General features: G+C 45.1%; 1 protein-coding gene across 1 annotated transcript; it reads right to left on the bottom strand.

The window, feature by feature from the left end:
• Positions 1–8,913: 8,913 nt before the first annotated feature.
• LOC128098818 (cofilin-1-like) lies at positions 8,914–9,991 on the bottom strand. The gene has a single exon (XM_052720251.1). The coding sequence runs from the start codon at positions 9,916–9,918 to the stop codon at positions 9,445–9,447; it is 474 nt and encodes a 157-aa protein (XP_052576211.1). The 5' UTR covers positions 9,919–9,991; the 3' UTR covers positions 8,914–9,444.
• Between the last annotated feature and the right edge of the window lie 10,216 nt (positions 9,992–20,207).

The following is a 20,207-nucleotide window of genomic DNA, read 5'->3' as shown; positions in this document are numbered from 1 at the left end:
ATGCAAATTGTCCTTGTCATGTTGTTAGGAAGGACCTAGCTATAGCACCATGGCCTTCCAGTGGAGTAGGACAGATAACACCACGCAGACTAAAGAGACTGCCATCCACTCACTGCCATGTACTCATGGCGGCTGACTAGGTATCATCATCGTCACGCAGTCACCTATGGGTAGGCTTATTCCACAAGCAGCATCCCATACGGAGGACCAGAAAGTGCCCATTGTTGCTGTGGGAGGTGGAGGAATGAAGGGAGTGGGAGGCATCTTTCATGTTGAAAGGCAGCCATCCTTGCCTTCCTTGTTCATGGGTTCCTCAGCTGGTTCTTCTGCCCACTTCACAGTCTGAATTTCTCTGTCTTTCTTATGGATGCAGACAGGATATGATGAATGTCACAGTACTGACAACATCGTTCTGTGCCAGATGGCAGTCCTTAAAAACAAACAAACAACAAACAAACAACAGTCCTGCGGCTGTGTTTCCCAGACTGACCTATGTCTCCTGATTCTCTCACCCTAGTTTCTCCAGTGTTGGAGTGCACAGGTGTGCACTGCCCCCACCTGACAGGGATATTGAATTTTATCAAATGCCTTTTCTGTGTCTGTTGAAATGATCACGTGTTTTGCTTTCACTCTGTAGTTATGGCACATCATCACATTTACAGATTTGTGAATGTTACATTATCCCTGTGTTGCAATGAATCCCACTTGATTAAGGGAATACTTTTTTTAAAATGTGATGTTTAAATCAGTTTGCTAGTATTAATATTTGGTTGGGGATTTTTTTCTACCATGTTCATCAAGGCTATTAGCCTCCCTTTCCTCTCTCCCTCCATCCCTCCCCCTCTTCTTCTTTTTCTTATGTCCTTATCTGGTTTTAGGATTAGGGTATTGCTGACATCATGGAGTATGTTTGGAAGATGGCCTCCTTCTCTGTTTTATTTTATTTTATTTTTTAACAGCTTAAGGAGAACGGGAATTAGCTCATCAGTGATGCCTAGCCTTGGATTTTCTTGATGGGAACCTTTTTATTACTGATGGTCTTGTAACTGCTCCATCCAGGTGTTCTGTCTCATTGTGATTTAATCTGGGTAGTAAAGTGATAATAAAACAGGAGTTTGGGAGAGCTGTGCTGGTTGGGGTTTTGTTTTTATTTTTTTTCAACTTGACATAAGCTAGAGTCATCTGGGCTGAACCTCGACTGAGAAAATGCCTTCCTCAGATTGACTGCAGGCAAGTCTGTGGAACAGGTCCTTGATCAGTGAATAATGTGAATGGGCCAAGCTCAATGCAGGTGATGCCAGCCCTGGGCAGGTGGTCCTGAATTATATAAGCAAGCAGTAAATCTGAGCCAGCCAAGAAGAGCAAGTCAGTAAGCAGTGTTCCTCTATGGTCTCTGAGTCAGCTCCTGCCTCCAGGCTCCTGCCTTCAGTGCCCTTGGTGATGGAGTGTGAACAGAGAGTTGTAAGCCAAGATAAACCTGTCATGGTGTGTTCACCAGAAGACTGCTGGGACATGGGTTTAAGCCAATAGAAAGTCTTTGTTAGCTGATTGGAGACTACCCTGGTGTTTAGGATCCCAGTGTAGCCCCGAGCCTTTCTCAGGGTGAGCTTTTAAGCACACACACAAAAAAAACCCAAAAACATGTTTTGGGTTGACATACTTCAGTTAACAAGAACAGTTAGCCAGAGGCAGAACTACAGAAGCTTAAAAAGCAAGGTTAGTACATTTAGAGACTTTCCCAGAACTATGGACTTTGATGGATTAGGCCTTTGTATTAGTTTTGGAAGGTGGTGCTGTCTACTTGCTGAGTTTTACAGCCTGAATCATACTTTCATGGAGTCAGTTGTGCTAAGGTCTGGGGCCCTGTTACAAATGCTTTCTCTCCAAGTTTTGGTCATGGTGTTTATCATAGCAATAGAAATTATGACTAAGACAAGAGCTTTCATGAGATCTTTAGAAAGAGGCAAGAGAGCTTCTGCAGGTGAGGTTAGCTAACACATATTGGACAGAGCTAAACTAAAGGCCAGTGTAGAGGTACAGAAGACCCACGGGATAACCCACAGCCATGGATGGTCAGATCCAGTCTTTGTTCAGTCTCTGTAAGTCTCAGTGCTGTTGGTAACCCCTTTCCCACCTCTGTCCCATCACCGCTTTGTACCTGTCTCTAGAGGAACTCATGTCTGACTTTTGTCTGGGGTGCTTTGTGGGATGAAGGCATTGGGATGGTATCCAATGTGACTTGGCACCAGAAGCGCCGAGAGCTAGGCTAATCCCAGGCTTTTTCAGAGGCCTGATGGAAGGACAAAGGAGTCGAGCTCTGTGTCCTTGCTAAGGGGCAGACTTGCCAAGGTCTGGGCTGGGGCTGGGACCAGGGCCTCAAAGGAGTTAAAGTTTTGGTTCCGGAGAACTTGGCTTTTCCCCTTGTAGACTTAACACTGTGTGCTCGGGTTCTGATGCCCTTGAGACATTGTGTGGTCCCCTTGCGGAACATTGCTTGATTAGCTTCTTGCTGAATTTCTTCCCTAAAAAATGAATATAAGACTATAAATTCTTAATAAGCTTGTTTGGCATAACACATAGCTTATGCAAGACCTCTTGAGTTCACCTTTTCTATCTCTTTTATTTCTTCTTCTTTTTTTTATGTTAGATTCTATTGTTTTTAGATTTATTTATTTATTATGTATAGTGTTCTGTCTGCATGTATGCCTGCACACCAGAAGAGGGCACCAGATCTCATTACAAATGGTTGTGAGCCATCATGTGGTTGCTGGGAATTGAACTCAGGACCTCTGGAAAAGCAGCCAGTGTTCTTAACCTCTGAGCCATCTCTCCAACCCCTCTCCTTTATTTCTGGTCCTTTGGACCTCCCTCCGCAGGACCTTGTCACTGAAGAGTGATCCGCTGGTCTAGGTCAAGAACGGTGCAAGCAGGATCAAGATTCAGAGAGGCCCTTGAGCACTCCGTGTTAGATAGTAGCTGGAGTTGGAGTTGGTAAGAAGACACATAGCTGGGACTTAGACGCAAATACAGCCCAGCAAACGCCATGCCGTTAAACACTAACATCTCTGGCACAGTAGCCTCCCTTCTCATTCTTCCTGTCATTGTTAGCTCTGGGACAGCATCGGTGTTACTCTCTAACTAGCTTAGACCCCAAGGTATGCAGAGATTTCCCAGCCTCACTTATTCCTGCTCCCTTATCCTGTACCACTGCAGAACTCTCTATTCAAAGGTTTCATGGCATTTCACTTCATATATGGTAGGACATTTTGAATCACTCTTATCCATTAAACAAAAATCAGTATTGCAGTAGATGACTTCCTTGGTGGCAGCATCCAGCACTAGGAATGGACCCGAAGAGGGCTTGGAACACAGTAAGCCCTATTTTCCTTTAAAATAGAAATCCCTCTATTTTAAAGGAAAATGGAGTTACTAAAGCCCAGAATTCCTCTTCTTTTGAGCTCTTAGACTGCCATTCTCTGTCCATCCCTGAGGAGAGGAGCAGAGAACTCTTTCTGGAGACGCTAAATGTGTCAGCACTCCTCAGTGAAGTGGTCCCATCCACTCACTTCCTTCCTGCATAAGGAGGCTTCTGACTGTTTGTAAGAAAGCAAAATGTCAAGGTTTGAAGGAAAAACATCTTCATTGTCTGAGAGAAAGATGAAGTAAGAATCAAAAAAAAAACAAACAAAAAACCCAAAACAAAACAATACAACAGCAACAAAAAAAAAATCAGAACCCCAGAAAATGTTAAAAAGGGGGGAAATGGCAGGCAACAGTTCAATAATATGCTCAAAGGTGTTAGATAATATTAGAGGCTGTCAAAGGAAATATATAAAAATCCCCGAGAGATGTAACTTTAGGAAATTAAAAGATGTATTAAGACCTAGGTCCTCTGTATATATTGTTCCTGTGGGACTCCTAATAGTAGGGGTGGTGGTGTCTCTGATTCTTTTGCCTGCTCTCGGGACCCTTTCCCCCTGTTGGGTTGCCTCATCCAGCCTTGATATGAGGGTGTGGGCCTAGTCTTATTGTTTTTTGTTTTGCCATGTATGGTTGATATCCCTGGGAGGCCCGCTCTTTTCTGAAGGGAAATACAAGAGGAGTGGATCTGGGAGAGAGAGGAGGTGGGGGAGGACTGGGAGGAGAGAAGGAAGGGAAACCGTGGTTGGGATGTAATATATGAGAGAAGAATAAAGAAAAAAGAAAAAAAGATATAATTAATTAGACACTAAGACTAAAATGGAAAGTTCTGCGGAAGGGCACACTGGGGAGAGATTGACAGGAGAGCACAGATAAGGCCAGAGTGTGGTTCCAGAAGGTCTAGGATACAAGCAACCGAATCTCAGTGAGCAGCAGAGAATCTGGAAACAGCAGTGAATCCCACCGGGGATTTGGGAATGAAAGGGGTGAGCACAGGATGTGAGGGATCTCTCTGTGAGTTGTGTTGTGAACTGAGCAGCATACCCTGTGTGGATGGCGGAGAGAGAACGCAGAATCTGCAGATAATGCCTAACTCTGGAAACATCGACAAGTTAGAAAACACTGCAGGTAGGCTCTCCGGAAATAAGGGAGTAAGATCCACGGCAAAGGGAAGGGGTGGGAATTTGCTGCCTACAAAGAACTGATCTGAAATGCCCTCCAAACTTGTGGCTTTCATCATGCCATCAAATTAAATACGCAATCTGATAATTAAAACAGCACACGTACATTAGTTGGAGGCAGTGCCTACTTTAATTCAGCACACATGCAATCCCCCAACATTTGGTATTCAACCACAAATTTTTTCATATTGAGGAAAAATAATCTGTTTGGGAATCACTGACAGTTCAAGAATATAAAACCCATACTCAGCTGGGTGATTTAAAAGATTTCCATGAAAAATTTTAAGATAGGCAACTCCTGCCTCATTTATAGACTAAGAAGCCAGCCTCGTGTGAGAGGACTCCAGCTGATGATTACAGTTGCAAGATTTAGCAAAAACATCCAGCCAGGTGGACAAACCAGGATCATTAGTTAAATCAGAATTCTGGTGAAACAATTACTTTTTTAGTCCAAGGATGTCCCCACCACTAAATGAGACATAATTACCCTGTAATAGTATTCATTATTTATTGGAGATCAATAAATGTAGCAGTCATAATAGGGTTTCAGAGGAAACGATTGGACCTTTTTTTTTTCCTTCTGACTAGCCCATCTGTCAACCATGAACTATTTAAATCTGCTTGGAATCTGCCTCTCTTTTCAGGTTCTACCAAGTTTTGGTGTTAGTGAGTTCTACAGAATGACCAGCCTTTTCCAACGCCAGAAGAGTGAGTCCATCTCTACCGTTCTGGTATAGTTTTTCAGTTACAGGGTAATGGCCAAAATAATGACTTCAATGGACACCTTTGGGATAATTTAGCTGAATGTCTGGTAAGCAAGTCCAATCTTCCCTTCCCTTCAGTGGGAAGGAAATGTGAAGTGAGATGGGAATCTGAACATCAATCAGACACTTGGTAGAGGGTGGTAACCTTGTCCACAGCTGTCAGACACAAAGTCGCTCTTGTCTTCCCTTTGAACTTCGGTCCAGTTGTCTTAATAGTCAGGGCTGTCACCTGTCAAGCTTTCCTCTCTGTCATTTTTTTTTTTTTTTTTTGCTGGAATTATTTTCTAGGACTGCCTTCACCTTTGATATAGTTGAAGAATAATTTTTTCTCCTTCACTGGCAATTGGATGGTCAGGACTGGTATTTGCAGTTTTCAAATTCTTTCCAGAATTCAATTCTTCAAACAGCTTGAAGAAATAAATGAAGCCATCAAGTGGTCAGTTGTGTGTCTCTGTTTTTCAATTATTTCCAGCATGGTAAAACAAAAACAAAATCTACCCTGGACTTGGGAGTCTCAAAGTTTGAGCTTCATAATGCAGTGTTTTCAGTCCCCACAGAAAAGCTTTCTGAGACCTGATGTGCCCTGTGAGAATGGCCTTCATGGCTCCTGCTATAATTAGCCCCTTCTTGCTTTAAAAGACAGAACAACTTTCTCCCTATAACTCTCATCTTTGATTTTTCCATCTTTATCCAGACATGTCAATATAATTCTCTGTTCTGTGACTATTGACTTCTGAAAGCATATTGTAATGTTTGCAATTCAATCTCTCTCTCTCTCTCTCTCTCTCTCTCTCTCTCTCTCTCTCTCTCTCCCCAGTTGGTCTGTTTTAGTTACTTTATTCACCTTCTCATAGTTTATCCCAAATTACAAAGAACCAAAAACAAAAGCCCCTTCCACAGTTCTGAAAATAGTGTGGTATTTATGGAATGAACCATATCATATAGATCCAAATCTGAATTCTGGCTCCACGCTTTTCTGTCTACGTAATCAAGACTAAGGCACTTGGGCTCTTCCTTCCAATTTCCTTAGCTGTAAATAAATAGCAACAATAGAACCTACTGTGTAGACCCTTTCAGGCCACAGAGTAAAAATAGCCATTTAGTAAGTACTTCTGCACAAAAATACCATGATGTTTGTCAATTCCAGACTGTCATCCAAACACACAGTGTTATCAGGAAATATCACAACTCTATACAAATGTACTGTGTCAAGCCCAAGGCCTTATTGCTGGATACACAGTGTTTAGAAGCCAAGAATTCTGGTGCTGTTTAGCTCTTTCTGGTACCTTGACACACTAGTCAGGTGATGACCTCATGACCCCAACAGGGAGGAGACCTTTTGAAAAGCAACTTCCTTCTCTGGACCAACCTCCAAAGTTCCCCACTCTGTGTTTCTGTTTTAGTAAGTGGGAAGCAGATTGTTTTCCAAATCTGACTTGTGTGCCCGTTGGCTCTTGAAACCTTTTCCATTACAGAATGCCTCCCTAAGGACTTTCTTCCCTCACAGGAATGGAAAAATAATAATAATAACAACAACAACAATAATAAATCACTTCAAAATAGAAGATCAATGACACACTTGGCATCTCTAATGAAGCATTACCAGATGTGGTGGTTTGAATGAAAATGGCCCCCATAGGCCCATTTGTTTGAATGTTTGGTCCCTAGTTGGTTGGACTCTTTGGGAAGGATTAAGAGGTGTACCTTGTTGGAGGAGGTGTGTCACCAGTGGTGAGCTTTGAAGTTTCATGCCATCCCCAGCATTTCTTTCTCTGCTTCATGGATGTGTCTCAGGATCTGAGCTCTGAGTTACTGCTCCAGGGCAATGTCTACCTGCTGCTATGCTCCCTGCCATGATGGTCATGGACTCTAACCCTCTGAAACGTAAGCTCCAAATAAACTCTTCTGTGAGTTGCCTTGATCATGATGTTTTGCCATAGCAATAGGAAAATAATTAAGACAGTGGCATACCACATTTGGTTTGGAATTGTGAGACTATTTGATATGACTTGCTTAGCATGGGAAGTGCTACACTGAATTAAAAAAACAAGGAATTACTAGGCAGTGTAGACACCTGGTAATAATATAAGGCTTGAAGAGTGTGGCTACAGTAACATTGAACTCTGCTTGAATTTCCACATGGTTTTGTTGAAGCGCATTAAGAGCCTGCAGGAGATATGGGCATATTTCTGACATTTGCCACAGAGAAATGGCATTAGCAATGTTCTTCAAATGGCAGGAAGGCATTTATCTAGAGGCTCAGCACAGTTTTGGTATCTTTGGCAGAGAAGCTAGTGAGTTATGGTAACTCTTCCTAAGTGCTCACCTTTGGAAGGATTTCTCCTAAATGCAGAACAAATCAGAACACTGTGGCTGTGTTCCCAGAGGAAACTCCCCTAGCTATCAGAACCTGTCTGGTGTCAGAGAACAGTATGGGCAGTCTTCATTTTAGCCCCCAGGGCCTGCAGAGATGGCTCAACCAATAGAGTGCATGCCATGCAAGCACGAAAATAGAAGCATTCACAGGACCCACATAAACAGCTTCTTACTCCAGCACTGGGCAGAAGGGAGTGTAGAGACAGGAGATGCCTGACCCTCAGTGGCCAGCCAGTCTAACCTAACCAACAAGCTTCAGGTTCAGTGAGACTTCTATATCAAAAAAATAAGCATGGAGTGCCACCAAGGAAAGATGCCCAGTGCCAACCTCTGGCCTCTACACACATGAACACACAGCAGCACATATCTGTACACAACCATACTAACAAGTACATACACCCCAGTTACCCCCCCCACACACACACACCAGAAAAGTCAGAATCAGCATTGTATTTGGACATTAATGTATCTAGGCCAAGGGTCAATCATAATTGGTTTAAACTATGACTTTTGCCATCTAGCTTTGTTCTATGAGAGCCACTGACAAAGTTCTGACTGAAAGCCTGCAAAGCAGAGCTTGTCAGTATCCACCTTTATCTGTTCGGGAGTATAGATGTGATGCCAGGAGCTACAGCAGTCATCCTGTAACCATGAGGCAACAAACATGGAGACAAGAAACCAAAGACTAAAGCTAACTGTCACAATCAAAGCTTACAGCTATCTTCATGGACACATTCTGTGTAAGGCAAAGCAAGAGGTAGGATGGAGGGTTCTGCTGTTTCAAACGCAAAGCAGTCTTAACTGACAAGTTTGTTATTGGCCGTTGTTGGTCATCGACAGTAGGTCAGATGTTGAGTCTTCTTTTGCCTTTTCCCTTATATGATTCTAATTTCCTAATTCTTCCTTCTTTGGATTAACCTTCCAAACTCTTTTCACTCTATTTCCCATGGTGCCTATATGAAAGCTCAGTGAGTAGAGAAGTCAGCATGTCGGATCCAGAAAATCTGGACCTCATTACCATGTCTCTGTGGCATGGTCAACAGTGTTTCTTCAGCTGTCAAATGAGAGAAGATGACAATCACACCAGCAATGATGATGATACTAATAATGACTGACATCTATTGCTCATTGTGAAGGCAATTCTTTTTTTTTTTTTTTTTTGTTAATTAGCCTTTTTATTGTTTTGTTTTGTTTTAATTGAAAGTCCCTTACTGGTCCTGCTTCCATGAGTGGCCGAGAACAAGGGGAAGGGGAGGCAACCAGCTGGGCAGGGAGGGTCATTTCCACATTTCATTTACACACAGAACTAAACAGACAAGCACGGAGTCACTATTGTGGTTAGAAGTTGGCAGCATGGGATGGGGGGGATGAGGAGTAGGGGTGTCGTTAAAAAAAAGCAGGCTCCCCCCAAACTGGGTGCCTGGGAAGGGACTTGGTCTGCTTCAACCCAAGAGGAATCAGAAGATAAAAGCAGTTTGGGAAGGCCAGAACCATCAGGGTGGAGGGAGAAGGACGGTCCAGGGGGTGGGGGGACATTTGGCAACTGGGTAGAAGGGATTACCCTCCCCCTGCTGGGATCCCCCCAGCCCCTCCGGTCTGGCAGGAAAGGGGCAGCCTACAACACCCATGAGCAGGTCTGGGGCTGCTAGATGCTCCAGGCAGGGGGCTGGAGGCGGCTCAGGAAGGCTTGCCCTCCAGAGTGATCACAACGCTGCACCTAGTTTTTCTGCCAGGGTGCAGTGGTCCTTGACCTCCTCGTAGCAGTTGGCTTGCAAATCATGCTTGATTCCTGTCAGCTTCTTCTTGATGGCATCCTTGGAGCTGGCATAGATCATTTTGCTCTCAAGGGGTGCCCTCTCAGGGGGCCAGAAGATGAACACCAGGTCCTCCTTCTTGCTCTCCTTGGTCTCATAGGTTGCATCATAGAGAGCATAGTGGCAGTTCTTGTCTGGCAGCATCTTGACAAAAGTGGTGTAGGGGTCATCCACAGTCTGCCCCACATCTCCTACCAGGATCTCCTTGCCCTCCTCCAGGATGATGTTCTTCTTGTCCTCACTCAGGCAGAAGAGCACTGCCTTCTTACGTTTCTTCACTTCTTCTGGCGTTGAAGACTTGCGCACTTTCATGTCATTGAACACCTTGACGACACCATCGGAGACAGCCACACCAGAGGCCATGTTTCCGGAAGCGAAAGGGAGACAGGGAGAGCTACAGAAGAACTGAGCCACCGCAGCTGCTGCCGGTGAAGGCAATTCTTGATTGTCAACTTTCCTGCATCTGGAATTAACTAAAACCGCAAAATGGAGGGGCATATCTGTGAGGGAATTTCCTTGATTCGAAGTGGGAAGATCTTCTAATCTGGATCTTTGAGGTGGGAAGACACACCTTTAATCCAGATCTTTTGAGCTGGGAAAACCCACCTCTCATCTGGGCCACACCTTCTGCTGGAAGCCTACATACGGATGTGAGAGAAGGGAGCTTTTGCCGTTTGCCTGCTTGCTCTTACCTTGCTAGCAAGTCTATTCCTTCACTGGCATTAGAGCCTACTTCTTTGGGGTTCTGGTGTATACTGAAGACCAGCTGAGACATCCAGCTTCATGGACAGAACAGCTACTGAATTCTTGGACTTTCTATTGGTAGACGGCCATTGTTGGACTAGCTGGACCACGGCCTGTAAGTCATTCTAATACACCACATATATACATATATATCATATATATTATATATTCATTCTGCAGTTCTGTTACTCTAGAGAACCCCGATTAACACACCCATTGATGGAATTAGGCAGTAGGCTAAAGAAACTCATGGATATTATCTCAGTGTTCTCACAACAGGTATAATGTAGGTATTCATTCTTTTTTCTTTTTGTGGTATTCATTTTTTTAAAATTGATAGATAGTAAAACTGAAATTTAGATGGCTAAGTAGCTTGTCTGAAGTTATGTGACTTTGAACTTACATCTTTCAGGCACACTCAATGTCTGTGGCAGCCAGCCTCAAAAAGTCCCTCAGTGATACTGATCTCCTGGCAGTCATATCTTGTGAGCTGACCTGGTTCCAGCTTTCATTTGCATGACAAAACCCACAGAGTCCCCCACCCCCCCACCCCCACCCCCTCCACCCTTCCCCTCTTTTCCTCTCCTCTCCCTTCTCTCTCACTTTTTGGGGGTGACTAGCTGCCATCTTCTGTGCTTCCAGGAAGCGTGGGAAGAAGCCCAGTCAGCAAGGGTCTGGGCTTGGAGCGCTCTTACACAAGCAGGGTCGCCTCTAGTCCAGCTTCCCGCAGTTACAAGACAGTGTTCAGGCCCATTTGGCCTTCTGGCTGCACTTCTCCTACAGTTCTCTCTCTGTTCCTTTCTGGCTCAGTGGAAAGACTGTTTGATTGCAAAGAAGAAAAGCCTAATGTAATCTGTTCCAGAAGGAAGGAAAATTTCCAGGCTGGTGCAAGGGAATAGTCAGAGAGCGTCAGGTACCATCTGACCTGGAAGTTCAGGACGTCATTACACGTGTGCATGTTTCTGGGATCTGCTTGGCTCTGCTTCCCCTCTAAGTGGTGACTTCATCTCAGTTCCTTTTTTTCAAGAGGTGGAGATGACTAGTGCCATTCAAGTTCCCAACAATCTAGGAATCCGAATATGCGTGTATTTTCCCTGACTCCAAGTCTAGTCCTGAGGATCTGGAAGGGGCTAGGTTACATGCCTAGAAGAGGTTAGTGATTGTCCTGTGGCATCCTTTCTCACCCTTCTCTTTTTTTGTGTGTATGTAAGTGTATATGTATGCATGTATGCACATGTGTATGGGAGTGAGGTCACACACCACTCTGGTGGCCTTTGGGGAGTCAGCTTCCCAGAGCCAGGTAGCCCTTTTTTTTTTTTTTTTTTTTTTCAAGACAGGGTTTCTCTGTGTAGCCTTGCACCTTCCCTGAATCTCACTCTGTAGACCAGGCTGGCCTTGAACTCACAGAGATCCGCCTGCCTCTGCCTCCCGAGTGCTGGGATTAAAGGCGTGCACCACCACTGCCTGGCGCCAGGTAGCTCTTTAAATGAAAATAGAATTCTGCTGAGAAAGAGGGAAGTACAGAAAACCACTGTCCACTTTTCACTAATTTCACTAATAGAATATGAGAGACATATTCTATTTTCAAAACCCATGATCAATTTTATCTGCAATTCAAGGACTGCCATTGACTTCCAGTAGTCTAAACAAAACAGAAATCAGGAGGGTGCCATATTTTGGAGAATGCTAATCCTCAGCTGATGATTAGTGGCTGCTCTGGGGGCCTTCAGAAGAATGAGGGAAGATTGGGGTTCATTCCTCTCTGTGGTTGTTGGATTTTGTGAGTAGGAGTTGTTGAGTCCCCCTCACAAAAGATATGCCCAGGGCATGTTAGTCACCTGAATGTCTTTAATCACCACAGCACCAAGAATTAAACCATTTTCACAGTGAATCCTGAGTGTGCCATTAACCAAGAAGAATATGGGGCAAGGACCGGATTATAAAAATGTGGAAATGCCTCTTACTAGAGAGAGTAAACTACCTCAATGGCACAGAAATGTAAGTTTAGGGGACACTTGGAGAGACAAGCTGAGAAAGAGAAAACTTTCCCAGAGTCCACATCCCCCAACTTTAGTTGCTTGTATTGAATTTCATTGTTTGCTTTACCCCTTGAATTCAGGGATAGGATAGGGTTGTACTTTGGATCTTAAGTGTCCCTTAAGGACTTACATGCTAAAGACTTGGTCTGAAGCTGATAACACAAATTGGAACCGGTAAAATCTTAAAGAGGTAAGACGTTTTAGAAGGACGTGAAGTCCCTGGGCCTCAGCCCCTTCTCATTCCTCTGTGTTTCAGCCACCAAAAGGTAAGCAGTTTTGTTGAATGCCCCACAGTAGTCTGCCTTTCCACGGGCCTCAAAACAGTGGAGCCAACTGGCCACGGACTGAAACCTCTCAAGCCGTGAGCTAGAATAAAGTTTTCTTTCTTTAAGTTGATTTTGTCACAGCAACCAGAAACTAAGTGAGATATACAATATACTGAGAAGTGGCTTTGAACACGTGTCCTTGGGCAGGGGTTGGGAGCAATGACGAAAGTGGTCTTTTACTTGCCTTTTGTTCACTGGCATCCTGAAGAGATAGATCCTTCTATCCGACCAACTGAAATAAATTGCTATGAAATGGCATTGCTTCCCGGCATTCCTTCCTTTCAACAGAAAAACAGTGTAGTGGATTTCAAAAGGCATTGCCCTTAAACTTTCCAAAAAGAGTTAAAAAAAATAAATCTGTCTTTGAGAGAGGCCCACATTTGCATTCAAACCACACAGAAGTCGTTGGTGGAAGAAGGCCTGCCCGAAGAGTGCTGTGTGGAGAGAACAAAAGCGGTAGTGCAGAACGCCGGAGCAGACGGGGAGGAAACCGCTGCCAATGGCTAGTGCTTGTGTTTGCATAAGAACTCTTGCTAGGTGCATTGTTTCAACTGAGTATTTTATAATATGTCACCTTGGGCTGTATCACACATCAGTCAGAGCTAAGAGCCTTCGCTCAGTGTCTTTTCTATTGTTGTAGGAACAATGTGCTTCAAACACTTGTCTAAACAAAGTTTATAGCTGCTTCAGGCAGGAGCGGTGGCTGCTGGGATATTCTACTAGGAAAGGGGGTGGGGTGGGGGAAATGGCTTCAGTGCATATTAATTGCTAGCTTGGAGTAAACGCTTACTTGGTGTTCAGTGACTTTGAACACTGTTGGGCGTGTCTGGCCTGGGTGCCACACACATCTCTGCCGACTTGCTAGGATCATGTGGTGAAAGGGATAGCTTCATCTGGACTGAGCTGGCTGCTGCATCTACACAACCCTCAGCTCTGGCGCTTTTCACAGGCCTAGAGACTGCTTCCTGAGCACTCAGTTTATTGCATATGTTTCCAGAGTAGACTTTTGACTTGTAGTGAGTCTTTGCCCAGAGTGCATCAAGACTCCTGGACAGCCTACTGCGAGCCTGTGTCGACAACATAATGAGAACATTTGACTCTGCAGCACATGGAGAGCGCTTACTGTCTCCTTGACAGTGGTTGAGGGTCTGGGATGACCATGATCTTGGAGAACAGGGGTGGTTATTAATTGGGAGCTTAGCATGCTTGGGATGGGGAGCAGGATGGATTAGGAAGGTTGAGGCATAGATGTCATTAGTGTAGGAAGATCAAGGTACTTTTTACAGAATAGGCTACAGCCCGCAGTTTATTTATTACTTCTTTTTGTGCTAAGGTCTCATGTAGTCTGGGCTAGCCTCAAACTGAGGATGATTTTGAACTTGTGATTCTACTTCCTCTATCTCCTGAATGCTGGGATTATAGCAGCACACCACCAAGTCCATTGTATGCGATGCTGGGAATTGAACCCAGGACTTCATGAATGCTAGACAAGTACTCTACCAACAAAGCTACATCTTCAGTCCAACCAAGAGATTCTAATGGCTTATGTTAACGTTGCAGTGGCCTTGATGTCTGTGCAGACTTTGTACTTTGAGGCAGGAGATTGCACCCTAGTGAATACCTCCCTGCGGAGTCACTACTGGTCCCCAATGAGCTAGTTCTGCAGGAAAAACAATCCTTTGATTTCTACAGGAGACATGACACTGTCAATCTGAATGACATGGTTCTAGGGATGGGGATGCAGTCCACTCTACCCCAATGGCATGGTCCCCTAAAGCTGGGGTTTCTGAATTCCCTTCATCTCTAGACTTACTGGGTCTCCATCAGCCTTTCTGAGTATGAGGTTCTGGGTGTGAGTTTTGAGATGAACTCTCTGTGTATGTAGGCAGTTCTGAAGTTGGACAGCTTAAGAATCCTTCTTGATGTAAAGTGTGGGGACTAGGAGTCAAGTAGCACAAGGCTGACCCTTTTTTTCTCAGACACATGAGCCAGGACACATTGTCTAACTTGTCACAGCTTAGTGTTGGCCTGTATCACATGATGTAATAGTCTTTCTTGTCTCCTGACCTGTGAGTGAAGCTTAATGTTGGGAGGGACTCTGCACAAGACCTGGAACACAGCTAATACCTGTACAAGTTGACTATTATTTGAAGCTGAGGCTGGGGTCCTCAGAAGCCAGATATGTCTACATTTTCTCCATTCATCAAACCCCAGAACTATGACAGTAATGACAGTAGCTAAGAGTTATTGAATGTTTAGCTCAGACCAGAAAACACAAAGTTCCTCCATTCATTATCTCCCTACAAATATTCCCTAAAGCAAGAGGTATTATTGTCTCTTGTTAAAGAAATGTTCAGAAGGGTTGGGACATGGCTCAGTAGATAAAGTACTTGTTCCATAGGCATGAGGACTGGTGTTCGGATCCCCAGCATCCATATAAATGCTGAGTGGCACTGTGATCTGCTTGTAATACTGGAGTTCAGGAGCAGAAACAGAGGTACCTTTGCAAACTAGTTAGCTAAATTAATTAAATTGATGAACTCAGAGTTCAGTGAAGGAGTCTGCATCAATAAATAAGGTGGACAACGTGGAGGAAAACACTTGACATCAGCCTATGGCTTCTACAAGTGTGCATGTGTGCACACATGTGCACACACATGTCCTGCATCTACACCCATATATACTACCACACATGCAAATATGCATACACACAATAGACATATGTAAGCACACACCATGTGCACACATACACACACAAACACAAACACACACACATACACACATATACAGGTAAACACAAAAAGGTAAAGCAATGACCTGCAGTCTTGTCCCTTCAAGCTGGCCAGTGACTGAGCCTGCACTGGTTCTGTCTGTCTGAGCTCTGAACTTTGAGACGTAATAACTACTGCTTTTCATCCCTGTTGTGTATCTTCCCTCTAGAGGAAGAACTTCTAGAGATTTCCAAACCACAAATTCTCTCAATGCCGTTCAGTCTTCTCTGCATCGGTACCAGCCACATTCTTGTTACTATTTGTTTTGTATGGTGTGGAATGCTTTCTCCAAAGTCGTGCGGCTCTTCTGCATCTGCTGAGAGTCAACGTCCTTGAGCGTGATCTGCCTGTTTCATCTGACTGTGCCCTTGAACGAATGATTCATCCTGTTCCTTCTGTGCAAACAATGAGGGTGCTTCAGGGTTCTCCTTCAGCCTCCCCCGGGCTCTGCCTCGTGCTGGTGGTTCAATGACATGTGCAGATGCTCGTGAACTCCTTTGATGGGAACAAGCTGACCTGATTTGAGTTCACTCAGGACTTTCCCTCTGAAATGTCTTTGTTTGGAGTTTGGCTATGCTCCTCGTTCTAGAAGACTGGGCATTTTTCATTCTTAGCTGTATTCTTGGTCTGTCTGGGAGCCTTGGAGAGGAGGATGCTCAAGTGGGCGTGGCATGCCGCTGTCTAACCTAGCTGGTCCGCCCCCATTTCCTTGGTTTCCCCTGGAGACTGCTACTAAAGTTCTCTGACATGAGCATTATTTTTCTCTGCAGACAATTCATAATTTTCTGTTGTCCCAGAGTGATCCATGCCGTTGCTGCAGTCTCATGGTGCTACAGGGTTTGGAGGCCTTTGCTGCAGTCTCCCAGCTCTGCAGGGTTTGGGGGCCTTTGCTGCAGTCTCCCAGCTCTGCAGGGTTTGGGGGCCTTTGCTGCAGTCTCCCAGCTCTGCAGGGTTTGGGGGCCTTTGCTGCAGTCTCCCAGCTCTGCAGGGTTTGGGGGCCTTTGCTGCAGTCTCCCAGCTCTGCAGGGTTTGGGGGCCTTTGCTGCAGTCTCCCAGCTCTGCAGGGTTTGGGGGCCTTTGCTGCAGTCTCCCAGCTCTGCAGGGTTTGGGGCCTTTGCTGCAGTCTCCCAGCTCTGCAGGGTTTGGGGGCCTTTGCTGCAGTCTCCCAGCTCTGCAGGGTTTGGGGCCTTTGCTGCAGTCTCCCAGCTCTGCAGGGTTTGGGGCCTTTGCTGCAGTCTCCCAGCTCTGCAGGGTTTGGGGGCCTTTGCTGCAGTCTCCCAGCACTGTGCCTCTTTGTGTGCTTGTCTGACTAACATCTTTCTCAGACCCAGATCCATGTCTCCTTTTCACATTTTGTCATTGCTAGAATCCTATCAAAGAGCTAGGCCCTTAGTCAGTACTCAGTACATATTTGGTTTCATCATTTGCATATTTGCAGAGAATGATTAAAAACAGAACTATACCTCAAGCTGGCTTTATCGTGAGAAGTGATCACTGACATAGGAGTAAGACTTCCGATGTGTGTACTCAGGATGGATGCAGGAATGTCTGCATTTGCACGGTACAGCAGCAATGACTAAGATCTGACTTCCAGCTCTCAGTACGTTTTACTCTATTGCCGTTGTCTAAGGCAGCCCATCACCTTGGGGTGCGTAGGTGGTCACCAGCACAGGACAACACCCTCACAGGTGTGTCATCTGAGTGTCTTTTTCTCAGCTTCCATCAGAGGACTTTAATAACACGCACCAGTGTGTACAGCATTCCCATTCCCAGGCTGTTACTGCCAAGAAGGATTACATGAATTCCCGAAGTTCTGGTCAGGAGCCGGGGAAGGTGCAGGTCAGCCACATGACCTTAGAATGCAGGAGGTGGTTTTCCCCTCTGGCAGCCTCAGACGGTTTTTGGGGTACCACTTGTGACCTAGAATACCTCTAGGTCTGATAAGCATTTCTGAAGCCAAGAACTAGATATTCTTAGCAAGAAAAGTTAATAGTTTGGTGCAATCCAGGGCTCCCTAGGTTATCAGGTGAGACCCACAGAGACAAAGTGAAGGCTTACTTCATTCCTAAATACATCCCCATGGACTTCACAAGCTTTGGCTTCTTATAGTGAAGGGAAGTCATCCACACTCTCAGGGGGTGGTCCAGAATGCTGGGAACCCACACTCAGTGGAAAAGGAGCAATTCTCCGGAAAAAAAAAATGCTAATATCTAACCTTAGAAAATGAAGGGTTATAAAGCCAATGGAAGTGGAGGGCTCGCTGTCTCAGGTTATATATAAATCCACAAGAACTTCTAAATTTTTTTGAAGCATTTTGTTTGGCAGGCAGGTATGAGTACATGCCGTAGTAGGCACCTGGTAGTCAGAGTACAACTTGCAAGAGTAGATCCTCTCCTACCATGTGGGTTCCAGGGATTGAACTCAAGTTGTCAGGTTTGTGGCAAGCACCCTTACCCACTAAGCTTTCTTGAAGACCCCATCCATGAGAATTTCAATGGAATGTCACAACCTAAAGGAGAGAACTGGGCTATTGCTGTCATGGGAACTCTTAAGTTAGGAGAGAGATCTGGGACTTGAACTCAGTCAATCAGATACAATTTCCCAGGACTTTAAATCTTGAATTAGTGATAAAAGATTAAAGTGAGAAATCTGTGAAGTCTAATTAATGAGCAAAGAAATTTATTAGGGGGTAACTCACTGCAGCATGGGTGTTTATTGTAGGGTTCAGGAAGGCCGAGCTGTGTCCCATGCTGATCTGCCTGGTCAGTCCCAGCATCCAAACCATGAGGGAGCAAAGAAAGCATCATGTACGAGCATCCCAGGTCTTAAGGGACCTGAGTGGCCACGCCCCAGGGGCATGGACTTCAAGGTCATAGGCAGGTGTAACAGTTACCTGCTGCCTTACTAGGGGCAGGGCTTCAAGGTCATAGCTAAAACAGCTACCCACAACATCTCCCCCTTTTGTCTTAGATGTTTGAAAAAGTTCCCATGGCAGCTGGTGGTAATGCCAATGACAAGAGCCCGGTCTGACCAAGGGAGAACATTGCTGTGCTTTCTACCTTGAGCACCATGGCCTCAGACACTTCCATTCCCAACCCCCATCTTCTTTCTGTCTACCCACTGGCCCCAAGCCCTCCATAGCGTTACAATACATCCTCCTTCCCAAGGTGATCCATTCCATCTTCCTTCACTCCAGCCAGGAATTCTAACTATGTAACTGAATTTTCTAAATGAATAATTCTGAGTTAATATCGCTCTTGGAGAAAGTTCCCTCCTTAAGATAAGGCCACTGGGCTGGGAACTGGGAGAACTGAATTTAATCCCTTTGTCACTGTTCTATTGCTGTGGAGAGACACCATGACCAAAGCAGCTCTTGTAAAAGAACACATTTAACTGGGGGCTGGCTTACAGTTTCAGAGGGTGAGTCCATTGTCATCATGGTCAGCAGCATAGCAGACATGGAGAAATAGTTGAGAGCTGCATCCTGATCCACAGGCAGAGAGGGAGACACTAGGCTTGGCATGGGCTTTTGAAAGTTCAAATCCCAGCTCCAGTGAGACACTTCCTTCAACAAGGCTGCACCTCCTAATCCTTTCAAACAGTGCTACCCTCTGGTGACGGAGCGTTCAGACATATGTGCCTATGGGAGGCATTCTCATTCAAACCACCATAAACCCCAACACCGTAGTCATTTATCTAGATGCTTTCCAGTTTGTTATTAATGTCTGGCTTCGTTTCTTTACCTGTAAAACGAGGGTGGGAGAATTGTCTGCCTATAGAGCTGTTGTGTCAGCAGGAGAGCATGGCAGAGCCTGAGAGACATAAATACCTTCTCGGTGACACATGTGAGATTTAAATTGCACGGCGGGCGCGTCCGTGAGCGGATGGATTTGATTGAATTCTTCAGTATGGCAGCTAGGCCCCACCTCCATTCACTCACTGCATGTTAACTGCGGCTGTTAGGATTCATGAATTCCTTCTTAGAGAATTCACGAAATGTCCACTATGTGCCAGGTACTGGTTTCGATTAGTACCTTTATAAGGAATTTATTTTTTGCTGCTCAGCTGTCATCTTGCATCTCTAAAGATACTGCTCAGACCCCAGCACCCACAGTGGGAGGGGCCACAAGTTGCAGGTGTCTCGTTTCTCTGTAAAGAGCCACTTTTCTCCCTTGAGAAACATCAAGGCAGGGAGCCTTCCCATCTTCAGTGCCCCCTTCTTCCCAGGAAACATTTTCATCTACAGAAATGGTCCTTTTTGGAGAGACTTTGCTGCGGAAATTCTTGAGGATGTGCCTCTCGAGGAAGGGAGGGAAGAAGACCATGTTCAGCCACATTTGGTCTTTCGTGTATGGATGGGTCAATAGAACCAAAAAGGGAGCAGATGGCTTAAAATATCACCTGAGCTGGGGCTGCTTTTGGCAAAACAGAAAACCACATGATTTCATAATAATGTCAACCAAAAAATAAAAATAAAAACCAGTCTCTTTTTTTTTTTTTTTTTTTTTGGTTTTTCGAGACAGGGTTTCTCTGTGTAGCTTTGCGCCTTTCCTGGAACTCACTTGGTAGTCCAGGCTGGCCTCGAACTCACAGAGATCCGCCTGGCTCTGCCTCCCGAGTGCTGGGATTAAAGGCGTGCGCCACCACCGCCCGGCAAAAAAAACCAGTCTCTTATTAATGATTGTAGGTGCATGCCCTAAAATGAAACTTCCCGGCTGTACTCTGCCCTCTGCATTCCGCCATCAATCATCTTGCATTTCAGCAGAAAGTGA

Source organism: Peromyscus californicus, unplaced genomic scaffold, assembly GCF_007827085.1.
Source record: "Peromyscus californicus insignis strain IS unplaced genomic scaffold, ASM782708v3 Scaffold_6__1_contigs__length_162567912, whole genome shotgun sequence".
Classification (NCBI taxonomy): Eukaryota; Metazoa; Chordata; class Mammalia; order Rodentia; family Cricetidae; genus Peromyscus; species Peromyscus californicus.
This window is presented reverse-complemented; position numbering and strand designations above follow the sequence as displayed.

What these genes read in the sequence shown, in the direction of transcription:
- LOC128098818 (XM_052720251.1), bottom strand. Translation starts at nt 9,918, where the DNA reads ATGGCCTCTGGTGTGGCTGTCTCCGATGGTGTCGTCAAGGTGTTCAAT.